Source organism: Colobus angolensis, unplaced genomic scaffold (genome assembly GCF_000951035.1).
Source record: "Colobus angolensis palliatus isolate OR3802 unplaced genomic scaffold, Cang.pa_1.0 Scaffold152, whole genome shotgun sequence".
NCBI lineage: Eukaryota > Metazoa > Chordata > Mammalia > Primates > Cercopithecidae > Colobus > Colobus angolensis.
In genome coordinates, this window is record NW_012114622.1 from 5,998,905 (window position 1) to 6,020,896 (window position 21,992).

The following is a 21,992-nucleotide window of genomic DNA, read 5'->3' on the forward strand; positions in this document are numbered from 1 at the left end:
GGTTGCAGTGAGCCAAGGTCGCACCACTGCACTCCAGCCAAAAAAAAAAAAAAGGATATATAAAAAATGAGGCAAGGGAACAGAGTGCAAGTCTACACCACCAAGCATGCTTGGGAGGACACCTGGATGCTGAAGACCAAGACTAAGTGCTGCCTTAGCCACTTACTTCTACTGAGCCTCAATTTCCTCATCTGTAAAGTGGGGATAACACTTGCCCTGTCTACTTTACAGGAGTGTCCTAAAGATCAAAAAGGAGGGGAAAGCACTATTCTGACCTAAAGTACTATTTAATGCTAAATGTACTCTAAATGTTACAGAGGTTTAGAGAGGAGAGGGCTCCGGGTGACTGGAAGAGTCTGGGAAGATCCAGCAGAGGGAGTTGGGGAGCTGGGAGTACTGAGTCATATGCTAAATGAGGTGCTGCAGTAAATAAAACAAGAGGGAAAAGTGCACATGCTGATGACTGCACCCAACACCGCCTCAAGCCTGGGCCACAGGGAGCTCCCACTGACTTACTTTCACCCACTAATTCCTCATGGTCTATGGAAGAGCAACACCGTGGGTCTCAGAAACACATATAGCATTCACGAGTGCTTTACAGAAGACACAGCAAGCAGAGATGGTCTCTGTGGCAAGGCTGGCAAGAAGCTCAATTGCTGCAAAAGTTATTAACTCTGGGTTGGGGCAGAGGGCAATGGACTTGTTTCCATTTTTCAGAGCTGACCTGTGGGGATGGCTAGACACTGCAAGAGGATGCCTGGAGGAGGGGGAGGTAAAAGAAATGAGCCAGTGAGTTCTTGGGTAATAGTTTTCCTAGATAACGTTTATAAGCCTTTGCTATGTACTTGATGTTTTCATACTTAAAAAAAATTAATCCTCACTATGATCCTATCAGGCAGGGACTTTTGCCCCACTTCACAGATAAGGAAACTGGAGATTTAGAATTTGAAGCCAGGTTGGTCTGCTTTCCAAAGCCCATGATCTTAACTGCAAGCTAAACTTGCAGGGTCGTCTGAGAATCTCTGTTCTTCCCTGTGCAGTTGAAACAATCAATGTGGCTGTACTTTTGTTGTAAGACCTGGCTCTTTCCGACTCGCTGACGTTTGCCATGCTTGTCCTGAGCTTCTCCAGAGAAATGCTGTCTTCTGGCAGGAAAAGATAAAAACGGCTGATATAAATGAGTCACCACACTCGCTATAATTAACAGTGATGCAAGAGCCAGATGCAAAATAAGAGGGGCCTCCAGACCTGACTTTTAGGCTGCCCAAACTTTGAGCTGCACTTCAATGCAGAACAGTCTCCATGGCTAGGCTTCCATCTGTTTGAGATGTATTTTAAATGAAGAAATAAAACCCGGAATGCATGCAAGCCCCAAGACAAGGGAGCTGAGAGGAGCTGCACCAAATTAATCTCCTTATTTACAATTCAAAAACCACACACCAGAACAGAGAGTTTATAGTTTATGGATAATATAGATCTTTGCTTTCACACTCAGTTGCCCTGGAAAGGCTGAGCAGTTTTCAATCTGCTGAGCTGATTTATAGCAAGTACAGTTGTAAATTCAATTGTACTAGGTGTTCAGCCTATGCCCTCCCAGTGATGTATCTGTGAACTTTCAAAAGGACAAGTTATCATTAACATCTCTCTATTTTCTTTTGCTGATCTGGAGTAAGAAGTGATGCAATGATAATCTGCCTAAAATAAACCTTAAAACATAATCCCCACATCATCCACAGACCCCATTCAACCACAGCATGAGCATGATCACTCTGTAATGCAAGGTGAAGGCATTCTCTGCTGCTTCTAGGACATGTAAGTCCTTCCTGAAGTTTGACAGAGATAAATAAATTGTGGTCAGGACCTGGATAGGCTCACTAGTAGCCATCGACATCGGTGGCGTCTTCTCTTACCTGTTTAAAAGAGGCTCAGTGGCCTTGAGATTTGAACACAATACAGCTGATGGAATCTTGCCACTTTCCTTTTGAATAGACTTTAATTGAGAGCGAAGTGAAAAATGCAGGTTACAATTTTAAGTGTTATCATCAATATCTTGTAAGATCAACACCCAGTGATGCATCTAGTACTTATACAGTCCTAACTTTAGTTGTCAAAGAGCAAATCATTATCAGACATATATTTACACAGTAATTTCAAGCAACAGTAAATAATAAATTCCCTCCCTTAAAAAACAAAACACAACACAACACACACACACACACACGCACACGCACACACAACCACTTTTAAACAATGGATTTCCTCACCCAGGAAGTCTCATTTTTTTCACATATACTTGTAGACCCAAAGTTACTTAAGTTACTTAAAAACAGTCTTATCAGTGGAGATTCTGGACCAGCCCCTATTTTCTTTTAAAGTCACTTTCATTTTTACAACTTGAAGCCACATAACCAGCATGGTTTGTATACACCAAGGACACCCCCAATGATGAAAATGAATTCCCCTTCATTTGTGCGAGGAGATATGTACATCTATGAAGACACATATGATTACTACTCAAAAGAGTCAAAAACATACACAAAAAAATCTCAGATCTTCATAGTTTCTTAAGAGCAGTGTGCCAATGTTCACATTGAAATAACTGAATGGTAAAATTCTTTTAGATTTCTATACAGAGGTACTGGTTAGTTCTGATTCTTTCTTCAGCTGCTTGAAATGCATGAGCTTTAAGAGTTGCCTGGCAGAACTACATCCTGCTTTCCAGGTTAGCAGCCTGGCTGACCTCGGGAATGTTAGACAAGACTCACCCCCGATGCCTTGCTGTCTGATTTATTTCTTGCTGATGCTGTTAGTAAATGGAAACCATGACAAAGTTTACATTAGCAGACACATACACATGCCCTGGCCTATAAATATTCCATGATAGAAAATGGTACAATAATTCCATCCCCAGAGAAAACGAGCATAAAAAAAGAAGGGAAGGGTCAGGGGGACATGATCAGCCATGACTCTTCTTACAGTAGAAAATCCAGACCAAATGGCAATGGGCTTTTAACTAACCGGACACTGTTAGCCGCTTCTCCAGGGCCTGTGAGTCAACTAAAAGTAGGCAGAGCAGAGACCAACTCTTCCAGGCACACCTGGTGGTTTCCAGAGGCACCGGTATCTTGTCTTGGAAGTTGGATGAAGAAGATCAACTGAAGTTTCCTTCTTAGAGAAGTGAGTGAGGAGGAGTGGAGAGTCAGACTTGAAAGCAGTTCACACACCGTGCTGCCTGGGACACTGAAGGGTCCCCGAGGGAGACCCCCTCAAAGCGCCAGCTGGAGTTTGGTCATGTTTCTCTGATGCATGTTGTGATGGCGGACTAATTCATCTGACCGGGCAAACTTTTTCTGACAACTTGGCCACCGACAACTGAAGGGCTTTTCACCTGTTGACACAATTGCCAGTCAGAGACACTTGCAATGAAGAGACGGGCGCAAGTTCAACTATCAAGGCCTAAGTCAAGTCATTACAAGGCACCCACTCTGAATTCCCCATCATTCCGTCCCTGAGCTAACCAACTGAGCTCATTTCCCAGGCAGCCTTGAAACAGCAGCACCTCTGGGGGCTTTAAGGATCGAAATATTGTAAAAAGTTATATTCTTAGGCCAGAAAACTTGGAAAGCGGGAGATAAAGAATGAGTCAAGTTGGGAGAAATGTCTGAACAATTCATAATTAAGGGAAAGAACGTTTGTTTCAGTCTCTGCTGACAGAATGTTTTGCGGGCTGTGTAAATTTCTCTCCCTTGCTGAGTAAGTTGGGAACTGAGCAGAACTGGGCTGCAGAAGCCTCCAGGTCATCACTCTGGGTATTACTGAGTGATCACTGTCCAGGGATCTGAGCTGTGACTGAAGCTTTTAACACTTCTATCTGTGCAGGTACCCTGGATGGGCTGGATACTTTAAAATAAATCACTGATACCAGTTTACATGTTATGTGTTGTTGTTTTTTTTCTCTTAAAATGTCACTGAGAGCATAATCCTGTTATATGGAAGACTCTAGTTGGGGCGTGGTTCTTAGATTTTTAATTAGCTTGCCAAAAGATTGAGGCTTCTCCACCCAAAGAGCCCTCAGACATTCTTTCCAAGCCTCATTCTCATTAGGGAGAATAACTATCATTTATTTGATGCTTAACATATGCCAAGCCTTGTGCTGGGCTTCACACACACACACACACACACACACACACAGAGACACACACACACACACCCCCTCATGTATTCCTTACAACAGCCTGTAGGGGAAGCGTTATTATCCCCACTCTACAGATGAGGTAGGACATCTATTGAAGGCAGATCCAGGCAGAACTCAAATCTCCAGGTCTGTTGAATTCCAGAGCCCGTGCGCTTTCCTGTATCACACCTCCCAGGCCTAGCCATGATGGAAAAGCAGCTGCGGCTCCATCCTAAGGAAGAATGTGCAGAAGCCAAACCCTGTACCACTTGATGGATCTTCTCAGATACTGCTGGTCCCACTTGGCCTTCTCTGGGTACTGATTTGGACAAGCACTGAGAAATGTCCCAGGAGGGCTGGTATCCCAGGGTCAGACTGGAGGCCAATGAAATGCAGTATTAAACAGTCTGCTGGTAAAACAGGTCATGTCACACTTACTTGGGGAGTGTGACAGCAGTGTACAAGGGACTATAACACTTTGCCACCAAATTATGAGCTCAGGACTAAGTCAAAGAAGCATCAAAGGCACCTGAAGAAGGGAAGCAAGATCCCATCCCACCAACCATAGGCCACAGGTACCTTCGCTCTGTTTTTAAATGCAGCCTGTTTGGGCAGAGAATCTGGGGCTGCCCAGGGGTTTGTGATGCCATGTTTTCCTTCACTCGCTGTTCCTCTGCTCTTCCTGGCCTGGCTCCCACTCTCCAACCCCACCTCCAGCAGTGCCATCAAGGGCTGGCTCCTAAAGGACAAATCTCAACCCTGTCTCTCACCATCTTCATTCCTCTCAGTCTCTCAGTGGTGTTCAGCTTTGCTGACTTTGACTCTCTGCTTGACTCTCCATGCTCCCTGGACTGCAGAGTAAATGCCTGTTCCTTCTCCAATAAAGAAGCAAGTGGGACAAGGTGGGCTGGAAGCAGACAGAACTGGATTTGCTACTTACTAACTTTGTGACTTTAGATAAGCCATTGAATTGCTATTGCCTCAGTCCCCTCATCTGTAAGATGGGAATAAAACATGCCTACCTTACTTTTTTGTTTTGTTTTGTTTTGAGACAGGGTCTTGCTCTGTCGCTTGGGATGAAGTATAGTGGTGGGATCACAGCTCACTGCAGCCTCAGCCTCCCAAGCAAGCTCTAGTGATCCTCCTACCTCAGCCTCCCCCAAATAGCTGGGACTACAGGTACACACCACTATGCCCAGCTAGTTTTTGTATTTTTTGTAGAGACAGGGTTTTACCATGTTGCCCAGGCTGGTCCTGAACTTCTGGGCTCAAGTGATCCACCCACCCCAACCTCCCAAAGAGCTGGGATTACAGGCATGAGCCACCACATCCAGTCCTATCTTACTCTACTTACAAGCATGTTGTGAAGATAGACTTAGATAAGCTAAGCATTAACCTTCTTCCAAAGGTAGAAAATATGCAACAAAGGTGGTGCTATTTTTACTATGAATCACACCAGCCTTGCAGAAAGCAACAACCTTCAGCAGCCAGTAAATAAATGTCCTATTCTCTTCTCTGTACTAGTACAAAAGAAATAATATCCACACACTGATACTGGTCCCACAGAAACCAAGACCGCTCTGGGGGCATTAACTTTCAGCAGAGCAAGGACTCAGTTCTCTGAAAACAGTGCCATGAAACATGTGCTCTCAGAAGAATAAATGTCTGGTTTGCTAGAATTTCTACTGCTTTTCTGTAAAGTTGATTATCATATCAAACAGAGTGACAAAATGTGTGACATGACAAACTGGAAACAGTAGGGACCTGGCTTATCTCTTCATTTTCATTCTGCACACTCCAGCCATTCTTTTCCCGTCTTTCTCCTTCTCTGTATTTCCACCCTCCCCTTCTTTAAAAAATGTTATTATTTATTATTTAAAGATAGCCATGCACTATTCCTTCTCTCAGCTGAGGCTAAACCTTAGAACTTTTACACTAGTCTTTTCCAGTCCCTCTCATCACAATTTCATTCCACAATAGTTTAAAAAATAATGAAAAATAAATGTGAAGAAAAGTTTACGCACTTGTTTTACCTGTATGAGTCCTGGTGTGGGTCTTCAGGTGGTCGGACCGGGAGAACTTTCGCTGACAAGTTTTACACTGGAATGGTTTCACACCTAAATGGACAGAGAAGGTCTAGCCTCGGCCCTAACAATGTGGGGCACAGTGAGGCCCACAAGGCTGACTTCCGACAGCTGGAGGAGCCCAGCATTTCCAGCCATGCCTGCAATGTCTGCATCTGCCTCACCCTCAGATTTCCCCAGTCCCCCAGGCCCAACAAGAATCCCTGATTCTGCACAGTAATCTTCAAGGACCTGCTTCTAGCTTGGGAACAATCATTCCTTAACCACAAAGGTCCAGCTTCTCAGCAGCTGGAAGATCTCGGCTGTGTCAGAGACAGGAAAAGTGAATCACATGCTACAAATCGGATTCCACTCTCTGTCACCCTCATTCTTTGCCGATGCTCAGTGTATCATCAGCCCGATGCTAGTGGGATCTCGCTGTTCTGTGGTTTGCAGGGGAAATGTGGGGTGTTTCCTTTTCTTTCTTTTTCTTTAAGAGGAGGAACATCTCCAGAGATTATGGGGGAAAAATACTGAAAAAACTAAACACATGGTTGACTCTTTCATTCATATTCAACAACAAAGAGAATCATGAAATCAACCCTAGCCCAAGGGAACACGGCTGGCAACAATGAGAAGTGAACCTACAAACCTGTATGTCTCCTTTGGTGTCTTTTGAGCTGGTCTGAACGAGAAAACCTTCGCTCACAGTCCTTGAAGTCACACTGGTATGGTTTCTCACCTTGGGGAAGACACATATTCTATTTGAAAATGACACTGGAAAAGGGGATCTCATTAAAGGCAACCTCTCCTACTAGGACTGAACAGATCCCAAAATGCCTAAAGCACTTTGTTAGAGCTTTTTAGGGTTGGATGATCCCCAACCTGCAAGTTAGAAATGAATGGGAGCTCAGGGGCCAGAGGATTCCACCCCGAAGCTCACATCTAGCTCTGCCATTGACAAAAAAAAAAAAAAAAAAAACCCTGGGTGAGGTGTGGTTTCTTTATTGTAAAATGGGTCCAATAATCCAACAACTTCAAAGGATTTATGACCTTTGCATAAAAGGCTTAGCCCAGGGCCTAGCACAGAAGGAGTGCTCAAAAAATATTAGCAAATAAAAATCAAAATATTTAACTCCCAGGCAGAATCTGAGGGAGAATTCTGGGATGCATGTGCCTTGAGGTCAACCTCAGGAAATAAGAGTTTTATGTTTTATGGCCTGAAGATCTGGTGTTCTGTGCTACGACTCCTTGTTCTTGAGTCAAGCAAATATGACTCCATGGTTGTGAGACCCTCGAGATACACCAAAAGCATTGAGAAAGTTTTTGGTGTGCTTTATCCAAGAGAAGCCAGTAGTGGGATTACGCAACCTCCTGACTCAGAATGGAGAAGCCTCACCCCTGTCCTCACTTGAGAAAGTTCAGCCAAATACCGGGACCTGAGCCCCAAGAGAAGTGAGCAACCCCAAGGCTTCCCACCTTCCTAGGAGAATCCTGAGTCACAGGCATCTGGGATGGAAACAAGCCATTCTGGAATCAGTCAGGTCCTGTTATCTTTTCAACCTCAAAGCCTTTGCTATTTCCCTCATGAATCTCTATTCCCCACTATGCCAGAGCTCACATCCTGAAGTCTTCCTTGCACTCTGCTCACACTAAATGTCCCCCATCCCTACCTCCACATCGAAAAGTCTCCTGTATGTTTCCTTCTTCTGCAATGCCTGCTTGGAAACTGCATGGGTCAATTTCCCTTCCTTCCCTCATTATGACATTTATTCCAGGGTATCTAATGTGGTGAGCCATGTCTGGGTCTACAATTCTACAATTCTTCCATGGGCTGGAAAATCCTGAGGACTGGAGCCTTTTTATTTTTTTTTTCTCAGAGACAGAGTCTCTCTCTGTTGCCCAGACTGAAGTGCAATGGTGTGAGCCTAGCTCACTGCAGCCTCGAAATCCTGGGCACAAGCCATCCTCCCACCTGAGCCTCCTGAGTAGCTGGGACTACAGGCATACACCAGCACACTTGGCTAAATTTTTAAAAATATTTTTTGTAGAGACGGGGTCTCACTATATTGACCAGGCTGGTCTTGACCCCCTTAAGCGATCTTCCCGCCTATGCCTCCCAACATACTGGGATTACAAGTGTGAGCCACTGCGCCTGGCCCCTTTCTTTGTATTTGTATCCAGCTTGGTGCCTTATGCTTCACCTCTGCGTGCTGGAGAAGACAATACCCCCATTGAGTCTGATTTCCTTCCCCTGCCTTTGAGCTTCTGCTCATCTATCACTTTCTCTGCCCAACCTACCAGCCTTCACTGGTTAACCCAAGCCCTTCTTCCTCCAAGAAACTTTCTCAGATGACCCTAGTTCAAACTGATACCCTCCAAATTCCTTGGTGCCTCCTGTCTCTGATTTAGTACATGATCATGTACTCTCTTAGTCACTTTTCATTTGTTTATATCCTCGCTCCCAAACAAACCACCAACTCTTTGAGAAGGGGGATTATAACCTGCAGTTAAAAAGCAGGAGCCTGAGTCCTCTTTCTGCTATATCCTACCCTCTTAATAAACGTTTTGTGAGTGAGGATTAAATGAAATATACATGTAGAGAGCCTGACACCCCAAAAGTACTTAATATAATAGTCTGTACTGTTGTTATAAATAAATAAGAAGATATTGCTCTCTTTCAAGGGGGGGCTGTAGGATTGTTAAATACCAACCTGCCCCCATCTTCTGCAAGGAAGAGTTTCTTAAAGGCTCCAGTGGGTCTGGGGTTCTGGCTATCTTGTTCACTGCCTTCCCTTCACACAGTTGTCTAATCCTCATTGCATTCTTAGTGCTTCTCTCCCATTAAAAGTTTCTACAACCATATTGCCTTCATTTATTCCCTTGCATTTTTCAGGCAGGATTTTACTTTTTCGTTTTCCTTATAACCTTGACAGTCACTTTTCAAATGATCCCATTTGGGGAAATGTATAAAAATATAACATGCCACTGGTCCCCTCCTCTTTAGCCTCAAAGTCTGTGGCCCACTAAGTGCAAACTCGGGTTGATACCAGAATTGCATCCTCTGGAAACAGGGAATTAGCAACATCCAGTGGTCTAAGGAAATCTGAATGCAGCTCACTTTTTTCTCCAGCTTCCCAAGAGCAAAATCAGCAGTAATATTACAGTTGTAACAGTCATCTTATAATTATGCTGTTCTTTGATTGTGGAAAAGGTAGCAGTAGCTCCTCTGTAGGAAAACCTGGGTTTCACCACACTCCCACACTCCCACCTAGTGCCCACAAGGCCCAGAGCAAACGTTCTGTGACATGGCTGTCCACATTCAAGGTGGCCAACACCAGACAATGCCAGTTCTCTGTTTCTCAGAAGCAGCCTCCTTGACCTGGAGGAAAATCCAGTTTCATTGGAGTATCTTCAAAAATCAAAAATCGTCATCTCTCTCTCTCTCTTTTTTTTTTTTTTTTTTTTTTTTGGCAGATTCTTGCTCTGTTGCCTAGGCTGGAGTACAGTGATGAGATCTTGGCTCACTGCAACCTCTTCCTCCTAGGTTCAAGCAATTCTCCTGCCTCAGCCTCCCGAGTAGCTGGGATTACAGGTGCATGCCACCACACCCAGCTCATTTTTGTATTTTTAGTAAAGACAGGGTTTCACTTTGTTGGCCAGGCTGGTCTCCAACTCCTGACCTTGGGTGATCCACCCACCTCAGCCTCCCGAAGTGCTGGGATTACAGGTGTGAACCCCTGCACCTGACCTTTTTTTTTTTTTGAAGTGATCACAAAAAAAAACAATCAATTTTCCCCTTCCTGTCTGGTTGATTATTACTGACCTAAGCAGGTAAGTTTTTCTTTGGACCATCTCTTCCAAAATTTCACAACGATCTTGCCCATCGACCTTCTAAAACCATCTGATCACTATATTCCCAAACTAGCTCCTCTGTCTTTAGAAATGCTAATAGTATTCTAACACCAACACGATTCCCACACAGGTCTCTTCAATTCTGTAGCACTTTCTCTCTACCACTCTGCTCTGCCCTTCTGGAAGACAGTTTGCTGACTTCTGTAATAAAGGATGGATAATCAGAATGCAAAATGGCCTCACAGCCTCTTTACATCACCTGGATCAGACCTTTCAAAGCAGTGCTTACTTTCCATCCTGGAAACGACCTGGGTCCTTAGCAGCGTGACAGCCTGGAAAAGGAGTTCTTGAACCATGTTTGCCCAAGGCTGGACAGTGGGCACACTTACCAGTGTGCTTCCTGCTGTGCATCTGTAAGTGGGACAGCTTAAAATATCTCTTATTGCAGCCTGGGTAAGCACACATGAAGGGGCGTTTCTCACTGGTCTCAGATGCTGACCGCACAAGAGTCGGGGCTACTCCAGGCACACGCCGCACATCCTGCAGGCAGACAGTAACAGGCAAGGAGGCTTTAAGCCATATGAGAACATTCACGTAGGTCTTGAGGGAGAGTGAGCACTGGAATATATTCAAAGAAGGGGTGGCAGGTGCAGACCTAAAACCACTCCCATTCACACTCCAGATCGCCATGGCAGACATCACTAGATCAGGACATTCTACAATGCAGTGCTCTAAGGTCATCACTACTGAGCAACCAGAAGTGGCTCTACAGATGAAACCTACATGACATGGCTGTCCCAGAGCCTCTGCAAAAGAAATGCTGATGCCTTGAAGAGCTCCCAATCCATTCTATCTCTCAGTTTCTTCTCTTGAGGTGGTGATGTTTCCAAGTCCAAAGTCCCAAAGCCTAACTACTCCCTCCTGCTTGGAGACATGACCACGTGACCTAGAGCCAATGTGCAATGGGTGGGGGCATCCTTATTTGAAAAAAGTGGGATAATGAATGAGCCCCAAACTGACCAGATCGTCCAAGTATAGGTAAATGACAAGGAAGAAGGAGCCCCTGGATGTGGTGGTCCCATCTGTGAAAGGAAGCAAAACCCACCAGAAGGCCACAGTGAAGCCAGCGCAACCTTTAATAGTGACATCAGAAAGTATTGGAATCCATCTGCCTTCTGTGCACTGCATACATCCTTTGCAGGGCATCTGTCTCTCCTCTTTATCTTGTGGAAGTGCAGTGTGTGTGTTGTCAGTCTTCCAAGAATAAGAACTGGAGGAAAACAGAGAGGCAAGCTCCCCTTCCTCTTCTTGGGGTCAGGGAGTCATAAATGGGAGCTGAGCAAGTGCCTGAGTGGGCACTAAATTCTCCTCATTCCTTTACAGATGTGCAAATCAACCCCATAGAGGGTGAGATGCTGTCACTAGAGTGCATCCATGTTTTGGTTTTGTTTGTTCTTAAGACAGGATCTTATTCTGTTGCCCAGGCTAGAGTGCAGGAGTTGCCTAGGCGCGATCAGGGCTCACTGCGGCCTCGACCTCACCAGCTCAAGTAATCCTCCCACTTCAGCCACCTGAACAGCTGGGATAACAGGTGAGAGTCATCATGCCCAGCTAATTTTTTTTGGTAGAGATAGGATATCTCTGTGTTACTCAGGCTGGTCTCGAACTCTCGAGCTCAAGGGATCCTTCCACTTTGGCCTCCTAGAGTGCTGGGATTACAGGCGTGAGCTACCATGCCTGGCCTAAAGTGCATTAATGTTTTGTGCTAAGACCTGGAACCACTTCTGAGTATAATCAACTCCTTGCCCCGTGCATTTTCCACTCTACCCCATGCTTATGTTCTAGTCCCTATTTCACATTGCCCTGCACTGAAAGGTCACTTTCTTTTTTTGGAAGAAAAATGCTGTAGTGACATACAACGCAACATTGATGTTAATAGGCCGTAGTGTCTCAGGGATAATGGTGGCATAAAATTAAATGGTGAGCCAGTTGTTGGACGGGAATACTCAACACCTGTCCAGTCTGGAGTTATTTAGAGGCCATGACAAGGGAGCCTGACAAACTGGGCTTGACGGGAAAGAAAGCAAAGGAAGCATTTTCCATTTCCCTTAATTCATCCTAGAAGCAGTGCACATGGGAACAGTTGTTAATCTCAGTAAGGGCCCTGGTGAAGGATTCTGATGGTATTTGTCAGGGGAGAGGCTTGATGCCTCCCCAAGCCGTCATCAGATTTCCGTATTTCTGTAACTCTTGCCTTTATTCCTCTCCATTGAAAGGCTTGGGAGTAGGGAGCACACTGTTCTCTCTTTGTGACACTTCTGGAAACATTAATCAGAACATCTCAGAGCTACTTGCCCCACATATCATGTGGGGTCTGGCCTGGATACAACTTATTTCTAGAGTACTGACCATTCTGGTGAAAGTATCACTGCTGTTACTCATGTTGCAGCCATGGATTGATGTTTATAAGCCATAAATGAAACCCTTAGTAACTGTGTGTGCTTCTGACCACCCAAAATAGGGACTCTGCAGGGAAGGTAGGCTGAAGGTCTATGGAGGTGGCAGACCAAAATGTCTATTGAATTCTCTGAAATTTTTACCTTTATACTTTACTTTCCTCATGCTCCTTGGAGACCTCTCCCTCCCCCAAAACTGTTCACCATCCTCTGCCTCCCTAAGAAGCAGTATCAGGAGGTAGGTATAAACAGGGGATCTGAAGTCAGGCAAGACCTGTGTTATTAGTTTCGGCTCCACCATTTACTAGCTATGTGATTCTGGTCAAGTTATTCATCACCTCTGGGCTTCAGTTTCCCCACCCATGGAACAGAAAGAATAACAGTACCTACCTCATCAGGGTGTACTGCAGATGAAATGAAGGGGAAAGGCCACACATAGACACGGAGAAACCTTACATGCATATTGCTAAGAGAAAGAAGTCAGCCTGAAAAGGCTACATCTAGTATGATTCCAAATATATGACATTCTGAAGAAACACCAGTGAATGTTGGGAGAAGAAGAGGGAGGGAAGAATAGGTGGAGTGAAGGGAACTTTAAGGGTAGTGAAACTATTCTGTATGATACTAGAATAATAAGTACATGGCATTATGCATTTTTCAAAACCCATAAAACTGTACAATACAAAAAGTGAACCCTAATGTAAACTATGAGCTAACAATAACTTATCAGTATTGGCTCATCAATTATAACAAATGTACCACATCAGTACAAAATGGTACTAATAGGGTGAAGTCCATTTTTTTAAAGTCTACGTATAAAACTTAGCACAATGCCTAGTATATAGAAAATGTCCAGCCACAGGCGGTACAGTTAGTATGATTATCATCAACACTTGCCAAGATGTGTCTACCTGTGGGCACCTTACGATGTAGACCAAATCTTAGAAGTCAAAGGTCCAGGCGGTTAATTCAAACCCAATTAGCTCAAAAGCAAAAGCCACACAGCCCGCCCTGGAGAAGTCAAATGCAGCAGTAAAGGCAGAAAGGAGAGGATTCTGTAGGACGCATCTTGGGTTGTGTCAGGCAGCAGGGCAGCCTCTCTGGGAGAGGACACAGCCGCGTTATCACACCCAGGGGATGAGCAGGGGTCCCTGATGTTAAAGGAGCCTGCAATGAAGAAGAGGCTTGCCAGGGCCGAGGAGTCCATCAGTAAGGAACTAAAGGGCCGGGCCGGTAAGCAGGAAGAGGCAGCGCAGCTCCCTTCCCGCTAGGGCCTCTCTGCGTGCTCACCTGAATGCCTCTGAAGACACCGTGCGTGTGTATTCTGTACTGGGCGCCGCAGAGGATGGGCGTTGTGTGGTTATCGCTCTCGTACCCTGTGCCGTGGCTGCAAACACAAAGAAGGGAAAAAAGGCTCAGGGTGGCTCACAGTCGCCATTTGGAAATGCTTATCTGCAGTCAGGAGGGAATGCTTGTTTTTACAGTTCACAGAACAAAAATAGTTGGTTTTTGCCCCCCTCCATGGGGCCACTTTAGATGCAAGGTTCTGCGGAAGGCGAAGCCGCTGGATCCTGGGGCCGCCACCTCGCAGCCCCTCCCTCATCCTCCAATTCTCGCAGGCGTGCACCGTTCCGGTCTAGGTCTAGCTCAGACAAGCCGAGGAAAGCCGCAGTGGCGGGGTTTCATCCTCGGCAAGTTGTTTACCATCTAGATGGCAGGGCTGACAGCTGCAAGTATCTCAGGAATGAGCAGAATGCCTCAAGCTTCACGTTAAGTGCACTGAATTTTTGTCGGCACCTCATGACTCAGTTTTTACCAGATAACACCAAAAAAGTGATGACGCAAGAAGAAATGTCGTGTCCTCAGAAGTGGGGATTACACATCTGTGGACCCATTCTGCTTAAACGACAGGTCACTTTTCCAGATCATCTTAACTCTTGGTAGCCTGCCTGTGCTGTAGGTGGGCACTGGAGAATCTTCCTCCAACATTCGACTGACTAGTCCCCACACTGGTGCTCAGGTCACCTTCGACTACATAGGAAGAGCTGAAAAATGTGCAATGCTGGAAAGGACAACTTGGAAGGGATGGATGTTCTGCTCTAAAATTATTCTCTCCTTCAGATACAATGCCGCTATCTGCTCTACAGTTATTTTACTTCCAGATGAGATGAGGCGGACTGAGGTTTTTCACCCACACCAGCAGCACATTAGAATCACATCTAGAAGCACCGAGCAGAGCTCTTATGAAATAGTTCTGTGAAATGATGCAGCTGCTTTGCAAAATATCTGGCAGTTCCTCAAAAGGTTAGACATAAAGTTAACGTATGACCCAGAAATCCCACTCTTAGGGATATTCCCAAGAGAAATGAAAACAGATGTCCACACAAAAACTTGTATACATGGTGCATTAGCAACATTATTCCTAAGAGCCAAAAAGTAGAATCAACCCAAATGTCCATCAACTGATGAATGGATAAACCGAAGAGAGTATCTGCATATGATGGAGTATTATTCAGCAGTGAAAAAGAACAAAGTACCAATACATGCTACAATATGGATGAACCTTTAAAACATCATGCTAAGTAAAAGAAGCCACTCACAAAAGACCACATGTAGTATGACTGCATTTCTATAAAATGTCCAGAATAAGCAAAGCTATAGGGACAGAAACTAGATGAGTGGTTGGGTGCCTTGAACTGGGGGAGTTGGGAAGACGTAGAAAATGACTGCTGAAAATGTCCTAAAATTGTGGTAATGGTCATACAACTGTGAATATACTAAAAACCATTGCATTGTACACTCTAAATGGGCGAATCACACGGTCTGTGAAATCCATAAATCTGCTTTTAAAAAATTATTGGGGGGGGGTAGTCCGAGAGGGATGCATCAGTATATTTATTTATGTACTTGAGATGGAGTCTCGCTCTATCACCCAGGCTGGAGTGCAGTGGTGCGATCTTGGCTCACTGCAACCTCCGCCTCCCGGGTTCGAGTGATTCTGGTGCCTCAGCCTCCAGAGTAGCTGGGATTACAGGCGCACGTCACCACATCTGGCTCATTTTTGTATTTTTAGTAGAGACAGGGTTTCACCATGTTGGCCAGACTGGTCTCAAACTCCTGGCCTTAAGTGATCCACCCATCTCGGCCTCCCAAAGTGCGGGGATTACAGGTGTGAGCTACCAGGCCCAGCCACATCAGCATTTTTAAAACCCTTCAGGTGGGATTAAACTGGCTGCCAGCACTAAGAATTCCATTCTCTGCCTCCATTACTCTAACAGTTGGTTCCAGGGATCCTGGGCAGGGAGGCAGGTAAGCTGGTGGGCGGATCAGCCCACTCCATCTGATGTAGTGTGGGGAGGCCTGGAGCTGACCCAATACTCACTTACCCAGCAGACAGAGTGCCTGGACAGGAAGAATGTCTGCCAGGACAACTGAAATGTCCACACCCCCTAGGGCCACAGAAGCTGTGGGGTTTCACATTTACTTCTGGCTCTCAGCATTTTAGAAAGAACTGCCTGCTGCTCTAAACTACCATACCTTGTCTCCACATCCTTCAAGTAATTTTTGAATTATCTGGGACAGGGGGAATGTCTCAAAGAAGTAACCCCAGGGTCAAACATGCAAAAATTGGGCAAAAATGCCAAACCGAAAGAACATATGCCCTTCTGACCCTTAGAATGTGTTTACCAGGAGAAAAAGGCTGTGTCTGCCTTCCTTACAATTACTTAGTATAGACAGTGGGAAAGTGAGAGGTGATGCCATATGGCAGCAGAAAGAGGGCAGAACCAGAATGGTGCCATGGTGCTGCCAGAACATTTTGCCTCAAAGGTTGTGAAGAGAAGCTGCCTTTGCTTGTTTCAGTCATCTGCATGGATCCACAATGTGACTTACTCATTTTCTTTCTTTTTCTTTTTTAGAGCTTGCTCTATTGCCCAGGCTGGAATGCAGTGGTGTGATCATAGCTCACTGCAGCCTTGAATTTCCAGGCTCAAGTGTTCCTCCTGCTTCCGTCTCCCAAAGAGCTGGAACTATAGGTGTCCCACACCATGCCCAGCTGATTTTTATTTTTATCTCTGTAGAAACAGGGTCTCGCTATGTCCTCCATAGGATGGTCTCAAACTCCTGGGCTCAAGTGATTCTCCCACCTTGGCCTCCCAAGATGCCGGGATCACAGGAGTGAGCCACCGCGCATGGCCTACTTTCCACATTTTCTAGGGCTGAAGGAGTTCTAGGGACACAACATTAAAGTTCTGCCATTGAAGGGTAAAAATTAGAAATCTGTCTCGACAGCTAAGCTCTGGGTGTTAGCTGGATTCCTGGAGGGTGGGGGCACGGGAACAGACTTTCCTGAAGACAACTGTCTCATGAAATGAAGCGCTGTGACACTCAAAGGGAACAGCAATCCGCAGAGCCAGATGCAAACCACAAACAAAAGAAGCAACAAGCAACAAGACTGTGCCTGCCAAATACGCCAGTAGATTCTCCTACCAGGTCCATGAAGAAAAAAAAAAAAAAAAAAACCGCCAGGCCCCTGCCTATGGGGACTTGGGTCTCCAAAAGACAAACACACCAATGCAATTCCACACTGTGGAAACCTGCGATTCAACACTTCCCAATGGGGTGTGCCCAGAACACCAAGTATAATGTACTGGCATTTGACGTGGTAACAATTCTCTCTAAATAAGTTTATAAAAACCACCTCGGTGGTCCGGGAACCACAGACTAATAGAGATAGAAAGGACCTAGAAAGGCCATCTACGCCAACCCCCCTTCAAAGCAGAAATCTCTTCTAGCTCATGCCCAACAGTTGATCAACATGACTGGTGACTAGTTTTCAAGAGAGCCCGTTCCATTTTAGGAGAGCTTTAAAAACAAGCCGAAATCTGCCTTCTCGTTTCTGACTCCTGGAGAACCACTGAGAGAATATTACTTTTTAAAATTTTTTTATTTTATTTTTTGAGACGGAGCCTCGCTCTGTCACCCAGGCTGAAGTGCAGTGGCGCGATGTCAGCTCACTGCAACCTCCGCCTCCTGGGTTCACGCCATTCTCCTGCCTCAGTCTCCTGAGTAGCTGGGACTGCAGATGCCCGCCACCACAATTGGCTAATTTTTTTGTATTTTTAGTAGAGACGGGGTTTCACCATGTTAGCCAGAATGGTCTCAATATCCTGACCTCAAGATCCGCCTGCCTCGGCCTCCCAAAGTGCTGGGATTACAGGTGTGAGCCACCCCGCCCAGCCACGAATATTACTATTTTACAGCCATCTGTGTGTATCTCCTCTGCCCCATTGTAAAGTTGGCCTTGAATACAAAGACTCCCTGCTCCTCTCTGCATCCTCTAAACTCAGTGACTGAGGCCGAGCATGGTGGCTCATGCCTGTAATCCTAGCACTTTGGGAGGCCGAGGCAAGCAGATTACGAGGTCAGGAAATCAACACCAGGCTGGCCACTATGGTGAAACCCATCTCTGCAAAAATACAAAAATTAGTTGGGCACGGTGGCACGTGCCTGTAATCCCATCTACTTGGGAGGCTGAGGCAGGAGAATTGCTTGAACCCGGGAGGCGGAGTTACAGTAAGCCAAGATCGTGCCATTGCACTCCAGCCTGGGCAACAGAGCAAGACTCTATCTCAAAAAAAAAAAAAAAAAGATTTCAAACAGTTTTCGTATTTTTCTGTTTTGTTTCCTAGTAGACTTCCTTTTGAGACATAAGATAACTGACCCTGCTGAATGACAGGGAGAAGGGATTTGATGAGTCCTTGGCCAAGATATTCAGGAAGATCACAGGAATTTAAAGCAAGGTGTCATGAAGCTGTGGTCCCAAGTGAGGAAAAGAACCGTGAGTCTGAGGCAGGCAGGTAAAGACATGCGAGAGGAGGTTCAGGGTAATATGACTGCTTCTCCTCTCCTGCCACAGAGGCCACTCTGCTAGAAGCCACTCTCCAACTTAACAAAGATACTTTAGACAACTGTTCCTTTGGTTTTATTGTTCAACCAAGTACAAATCATCCATTTAAGTATTTAGCCCATCATCCCCTTCCTTGTCCACAAGGACACCAAAAATATCAAATATTTTTTGCAATGAAGAGCCACTATATTAGTAAACTTCCACTATTGGACTGGTAATTCTACCCAAAAAGAAACGGACTTGGGCACGTGTCTTGCATACCACTAACCAACGTGGGTAATGATCCCTGTTTTCTCCCCAGCTTGTTCTCAAAGATCTGGCTTAATAACTTATCCAAGAATTCATGCTAACTCTGTGGTTTCCAGAATCCACTGGGTTTTCTTCCTACTTGAAAACTAAGACATTTATCTGTCTCAACTCTTCGGTCACCTCTCTTATTCTCCATGAATTTCCAGGTTATTGGATGAGAAGGCAGTTATTTTATGTGTTTGCTAAATTGGTCAGAATATAGATATGACTCTTTTTAATTTAAAACAGAGCCACGAACTCAAATATTCCCACAGGGGCCAAGTAAGACAAGTAAAATGAAGGCAGCCCTAAAGAATGAGATGACATTGAACTCACAGGGACGGCCACCCTGGCCACACGACCCTCTGACCAACAGAGGCAGCCACGACTCAGCTCTCTCAGCCAATAACTGTAAACAATGTGAATCCAGCATTGCTATAGCTTTCCATTCTCAAAGAAAAGCAGGAAATCTGGACTTTTTTGAGAGCACCTGAGTTATAAGTTCTTGTAAATAACTGAAGTTTTAAAGAATCACTGTCAGGTCAAATAAAACACACATCTGGCCCAAGGGCCACCAATCTGCAACTTATCACATGCATCTCATGAGCCTGGTGATTGAGATCAATAACATTTAAGTTTTTAGGGCATGTGGGTGGCTCACGCCTATAATCCCATCACTTTTGGGAGGCCGAGGCAGGAGGATCACTTGAGCCCCAGGAGTTCAGACCAGCCTGGGCAACATCATGGTAAGACCCTGTCTCTACAAAAAAATTAAAATAAAAATTAAAATTAAAAAATGCTGAGTGTGTTGGTGTGCACCTATGGTCCCAGCTAGCTGGGAGGCTGAAGTGGGAAGATCACTTGTGCCCATGAGTTCAAGGCTGCAGTGAGCCATGATGGCACCACTGCACTCCAGACAGAGTAAGACTCTGTCTGTAAAATATATATATATATATATATTTTATATACATGTTATATATATTTATAAATGTATAATAAAATATATATTGAATATATAAATATATAGAGAATATATACTCATACATAAATATATATATTTTTCAATCCTTAGCAGAACCCTAGGAGTCATTCATTAAGTTGTATCACCTTACACAAATGGCATAACTTCCTCCCTGTCCTCAGCTTCATGTAAATCAAAATAACAGCACTTCCCCCATCAGACTGATGCAATAGGTCAGGTAAGTAAATCACAGTACCTGGTATGCACTCAATAAGTGTTAAACTGTTGCTTATATAGTATTATCCCCATTTTAAAATAGCAAAGAATACTGAGGTTTAAGGAGACATTGCATTATTTGCCCACAGTCAGACAGATGGCAAGTGGCAGACCTAGAGTTTGAGTCCAGGTCAGTGCTTTTCTTCCTTTCAAATGAGCTGGACAATCCTGGTGGTATTAACCCCACCCTACAGGTTCACTTTTATCATCATGACACTTGAATGACTCCCAGCTCTTTTCTCCAGGGGAATGAATGAAATTAGACATGCTGAAGATTTTAAAGGTGAACTCAGGTAGATGGAAAGGACTGGGGTAGAGGAGAGTTGGGGGAGTGGGGAGGGACGGGTTTGAAACATTCCCTCTTTAGCCTTCTTCAACTTCTACTTGGAGGCACAACATGTCATTTTGTATAAATCAGTGGTCCCCAGTGTTTTTGGCACCAGGGATCAGTTTTCTGGAAAACCATTTTTCCACAGACCTAGGGTGGGGAGAGGTGGTTTTGGGATGAAACTGTTCCACCTCAGATCATCAGGCATTAGTTAGATTCTTTAAGGAGCACGCAACCTAGATCCCTCACACGCGCAGTTCACAATAGGGTTCACGCTGCCATGAGAGTCTAATGTCACCACTGATCTGACAGAAGGTGGAGCTCAGGCAGTAATTAGAGGGATGGTGTGGCTATAAATACAGCCTGCTGCTCACCTCCTGCTGCGCGGCCCAATTCCTAACAGGCCACAGACCACTACTGGTCTGTGACCCGGGGGTTGGGGACCTCTGGTATAAAGAAAGCACAAGGCTAACTGATGGAAATAGCTGCTTATGTGCAATACAGCACGATCTTGACCCCCCACCAAAAGAAAAAAAAAATTATTTCTATTGAACTGGGAAAATAAGCAGAAGCAGTTATCAGCAGAACATGCACTTTGTCACTTCACTTCTGGCAGTGGCCTGGACTGTACATTTTCCCAAACAGTTTTAACATGCATAAAATGTATGCTGAGAAAGTTTGCTTTTCCTAGACAGCTTTAAAATGCATAAATACGGCTGGGGGTGGTGGCTCATGCCTGTAATCCCAACACTTTGGGAGGCCAAGGAGGGCGGATCACCTGAGGTCAGGAGTTCGAGACCAGCCTGGCCAACATAGTGAAACCCCATCTCTACTAAAAATACAAAAATTAGCTGGGTGGGGTGGTGGGCACCTGCAATCCCAGCTACTGGGGAGGCTGAGTTGAGAGAATCGCTTTAATCTGGGAGGCAGAGTTTGCAGTGAGCCAAGATCTCACCACTGCACTCCAGCCTGGGCGACAGAGCGAGACTCTGTCTCAAAAACAAAAACAAACAAGCAAACAAACAAAAAACGCATAAACACTTTCCTTAGGAAGTCTGCAAAAAGAGAAAAATGTCCCTCATATAACACAAATTGTGAGCTCTTTTTACACTAAAAACATGTACATTGAGATTTGGCCCAGGAAAAAAAAAAAACAAAAAACAAACACTTAACATTGCAAGAGTGGCTTCTTTAGAAATGATTAACTTTGATATTCCACAGGCACGTGAAAATTAATAAAAAGGAATTGAAGTTTTACAGATGAGGAAAACCAGAGCCGCCCTGAAATCCCTTATCAACAGAAGAGGTAAAAGAGAGAAAAGACAAAGAGCCTTTGGAAGGCAATTAGCATTCATATGAATATTCAAAAAGGGGGAACTTCGGCCTGTCATTTCTCTCTCCCACCTCTAGTTATTGGCCAGGCAGGCATCCCCCCATCTTCACCTCTGTCGTCTCCCCTCTGCAGAGTTAATCAGATTGAAGGGAAGCACCTGGGGACATTCAAACTCTTGTGTCTCTAAAACATGGAATTTACCCATCAACCCCTCTTCTCTCCCCACCCTTGATACTCAGGGCTCATACATGAGATGCTGAAATGCCTGAAACTTTTCGATGTTGACAGTAAACCCCACTGCAAGCCTTGAGAGCCATCACTCCCTTGTTTAAGGATTTGTGCTAAGAAAC

At 44.9% G+C, this 21,992-nt stretch overlaps 1 protein-coding gene across 4 annotated transcripts in view; it reads right to left on the reverse strand.

The window, feature by feature from the left end:
* Positions 1 to 1,974: 1,974 nt before the first annotated feature.
* The window catches only part of WT1 (Wilms tumor 1), a 47,987-nt gene continuing 27,969 nt past the window's right edge, over positions 1,975 to 21,992 (reverse strand). For 2 of the 4 annotated variants that reach the window (XM_011936353.1, XM_011936354.1), the window contains exons 6-10: positions 13,839 to 13,935; positions 10,482 to 10,632; positions 6,890 to 6,979; positions 6,208 to 6,291; positions 1,975 to 3,388 (exon numbers count right to left, since the gene is read on the reverse strand). In XM_011936353.1, coding sequence (XP_011791743.1) covers positions 3,267 to 3,388; positions 6,208 to 6,291; positions 6,890 to 6,979; positions 10,482 to 10,632; positions 13,839 to 13,935 — 544 coding nt within the window. In that variant the 3' untranslated portion in view covers positions 1,975 to 3,266. Of the gene's footprint in view, positions 3,389 to 6,198; positions 6,292 to 6,889; positions 6,980 to 10,481; positions 10,633 to 13,838; positions 13,936 to 21,992 lie in introns of all 4 variants that reach the window. The other 2 variants (XM_011936352.1, XM_011936355.1) reach the window with 1 other exon arrangement.